Source organism: Mirounga angustirostris, unplaced genomic scaffold (genome assembly GCF_029215605.1).
Source record: "Mirounga angustirostris isolate CCGP_5_RB_7025 unplaced genomic scaffold, mMirAng1.0.hap1 SCAF_11, whole genome shotgun sequence".
Taxonomy (NCBI): Eukaryota; Metazoa; Chordata; class Mammalia; order Carnivora; family Phocidae; genus Mirounga; species Mirounga angustirostris.
In genome coordinates this window covers 29,902,314-29,905,629 of record NW_026991719.1, presented here as the reverse complement: position 1 = coordinate 29,905,629, position 3,316 = coordinate 29,902,314, and the positions used below count along the sequence as shown (strand labels likewise).

The 3,316-nt window shown below is 45.4% G+C and overlaps 1 protein-coding gene across 1 annotated transcript; it reads right to left on the bottom strand.

Moving 5' to 3' along the window:
- Positions 1–2,140: 2,140 nt before the first annotated feature.
- LOC123842894 (ferritin heavy chain-like) lies at positions 2,141–3,046 on the bottom strand. Its single transcript, XM_045872069.3, has one exon. The coding sequence runs from the start codon at positions 2,806–2,808 to the stop codon at positions 2,257–2,259; it is 552 nt and encodes a 183-aa protein (XP_045728025.1). The 5' UTR covers positions 2,809–3,046; the 3' UTR covers positions 2,141–2,256.
- Between the last annotated feature and the right edge of the window lie 270 nt (positions 3,047–3,316).

Below are 3,316 nucleotides of genomic sequence, written 5' to 3'. Positions count from 1 at the left end.
GCTGTTCTGTGAGATTTGGTAGAAAAGGGATCCTATGACAGAATGTTTGGGAAACAATGAATATTTTATCCCCTTATTATAAATTCACTGTATATATATTTTTTTATGTTAAAGACTTAAAATTCCTAGAGTAAACAAAAACTGAAAAATAAAACAAAAAATCCTGCTAATTCAATGAATACAAACGTTATATATATATATATAAAATGTGTAATGTAAAAAAATATATATATATATATCATGCATATATATACATATGTGTGTTTATAAATATCCTTGAATCCATTTTTCCCTGAACATCTGCTAATATTTTGTGGCACTGGCTGATACTGAACACAGTCTTGGAAAGGCTGATCTAAGGAATTAAAACCTGTAAATTATAAAGGAAATACTTTCAGGTGAAAGGGATGCCTGTGGTAGCAGTCTTCAATTACTTTGTATTTCCATCCAGGTAACTTCAAAATTTTATTCCTTTCAGTAGACTCCGTCCTAGGGATAAAGAAAAAAATGCCACTTACTACTCCAGAGGAGCTATTTACTGCAAATAATTACAGTGGGGCCTGGTAAAGGTGTAATGATAATAAGAAGACATATTAGCTTAGGTTTTCTTGGTAGCAAATAACAAAAGCTAAATCACAGTTGGATTCATGAAACCCAGAGGCAGAAATATAACCAGGCTCAGGAAAGGTCTAGAAAGTAGCTATATCATTTCCAATAATGCAGTGCTTTTTAACAAAGAGTGTCTTCCTAAGCAAACATTCAGGATCTTGTCTGGAGATTCACAATGAACTCTGCTGCTGGTTGGAGTGTATACATATACATGTACAGATATACATATGATACATATTAAAGAAAACATACATAAGTGGTTGTTTTGTAACTGCAACATGTATGCCAGGCATTGGTAACCACAGGAAGTTAACTGCCAGTGTCTATGTTTAAGCTGGCCTAAGACTTGTTTCCTATTATCACTGTTGCCCAGCATGAGTTTGTCAGAAATACTGTCACATTCTGACTTCCAAGATCTCTCTCTTGCTATGCAGACTTAACCATTAGTATTTGCAGAATTTAATGAACATAAACATTTCAGATAAAGCCAAGATCCCCTTTAATTTAATCCCTGCCCAATGCCATTCCCTTTCCTTCTTGCCCAGATGCAACTGCAGTCATGATCTTCAGGCCATATTTCTTTTTCTTTTTTTTTTTTTATTCTTATGTTAATCCCCATACATTACATCATTAGTTTTAGATGAAGTGTTCCATGATTCATTGTTTGTGCATAACACCCAGTGCTCCATGCAGAATGTGCCCTCCTCAATACCCACCACCAGGCTAACCCATCCTCCCACACCCCTCCCCTCTAGAACCCTGTTAGTTTTTCAGAGTCCATCGTCTCTCATGGTTCGTCTACCCCTCCAATTTCTCCCGCTTCATTCTTCCCCTCCCACTACCTTCTTCTTCTTCTTCTTTTTTTTCTTAACATATATTGCATTATTTGTTTCAGAGGTACAGATCTGAGATTCAACAGTCTTGCACAATTCACAGTGCTCACCAGAGCACATACCCTCCCCAGTGTCTATCACCCAGTCACCCCATCCCTCCCACCCCACCCCCCACTCCAACAACACTCAGTTTGTTTCCTGCAATTAAGAATTCCTTATATCAGTGAGATCATATGATACATGTCTTTCTCTGTTTGACTTATTTCACTCAACATAATACCCTCCAGTTCCATCCACGTCGTTGCAAATGGCAAGATCTCATTCCTTTTGATGGCTGCATATTTCCATACTTTTACTATTCAATGCACTTAACATTCACCAGGGTCCCACCTCCCCCCACCCCACCCCCCAACCTCATATACCCACATCGGTTATAAGGGGAAAATATTTCCCCTTATATTAATAAATATTACAGTATCAACTGTATTTTCCAGGGTCCCATGGAATACCTTCTCCCTCCATCTCCCGAGATCCTGAGCTGCATGTGGATGGGGCATGGGTGGGTAGAGGGACTCCTGGTTACCTATTTTAAAACTTAAAAGGTGAGAGATTTGCACACATGAATCAACCAGAGACCTTTATTTATTTAAGAGCCAAATAACTTTATTGAAACCAAACAACTTTATTTATTTATGGCAGAACTGGAAGAAAAAAACTGGAACGTTTCGCAAAGGCGATGCTGCAGTATGCGTGCTCGGCATGGTGATCAGGGAAAGTCGCCACGCACCCTGGGCTATAGGGGAACAGTCCCACCTCAGTTCTTTTCGTCGCCGTCGCCCAGGGTGAGCTTGTCAAAGAGGTACTCCGCCATGCCGTCTTCGGGAGCCCGCATCCTGCGCAGGCTGGTGACATAGCCCCCCAGCTCTTTGATGGACTTGACTTGCTCGTGCAGGTAGTGGCGCTCCAGGAAGTCGCACAGGTGGGCGTCGTTCTTGGCGGCGGCCAGCTGGTGCAGGTCGAGCAGGCACTGGTTCACGCTCTTCTCCAGGTGCAGGGCGCACTCCATGGCCCTCAGGCCGCTCTCCCAGTCGTCGCGGTCCGGCTTCTTGACGTCGCGCAGGCGGAGGCGGCCGCCGCGCTGGTTCTGCAGCTGCATCAGCTTCTCGGCGTGCTCGGTCTCCTCGCGGGCCTGGCGCAGGAAGAACTGGGCGAAGTTCTTCAAGGCCACGTCGTCGCGGTCGAAGTAGCAGGCCATGGACAGGTACACGCAGGAGGCGTAGAGCTCCAGGTTGATCTGGCTGTTGATGGCGGCCTCGCAGTCGGGGTGGTAGTTCTGGCGCACTTGGGAGAGCGGCGCGGTGGCCATGGCTGGCGGCCCGGGCACCGAGGCGAAGGCAAGGACGGCGCGGAAGCGAGGGCCGCGGAGCAGGCAGCGGCGGGGCCGAGGGCGGTGGCGGCCTCGGAGATTTCCCAGCCTGAGTGGCGAGGGAGGCAGGAGGCAGAACCAGTGGCGGCTGGAAGACCTCAGGGAAGTGTCCGTTGGGATGTTGCCCGAGCTCTGGGATGGGACCGGAAATGGGGTCCAGGGAAGGGGGGGCGAGCTTCCGGTTGGGGGGGTGGGCAACAAGGGCAGTGTTCCAGGTTCTATTGGAGCCTAAGCGAGACAGGGCAGCCCTGTGCTGTGTACTTGGTGTTTTATTAAGTTTTTAATTTGGGGATAATATGTCTATTTTCCAAGTACTTTCCTTCCTGCAGCCTGTTTTTATTTTATAAAACCATTGTCTCCCAAAATTCTGAGCATGTGAATTTGAATTTTTGGTAAATTTCTCTTCTGTTTCCTGTAAAATATAAATATATCTGTTTATCATCTTCTC

Bases quoted from the DNA above. Each gene is read 5' to 3' on its own strand.
- LOC123842894 (XM_045872069.3), bottom strand. From the start codon at position 2,808: ATGGCCACCGCGCCGCTCTCCCAAGTGCGCCAGAACTACCACCCCGAC.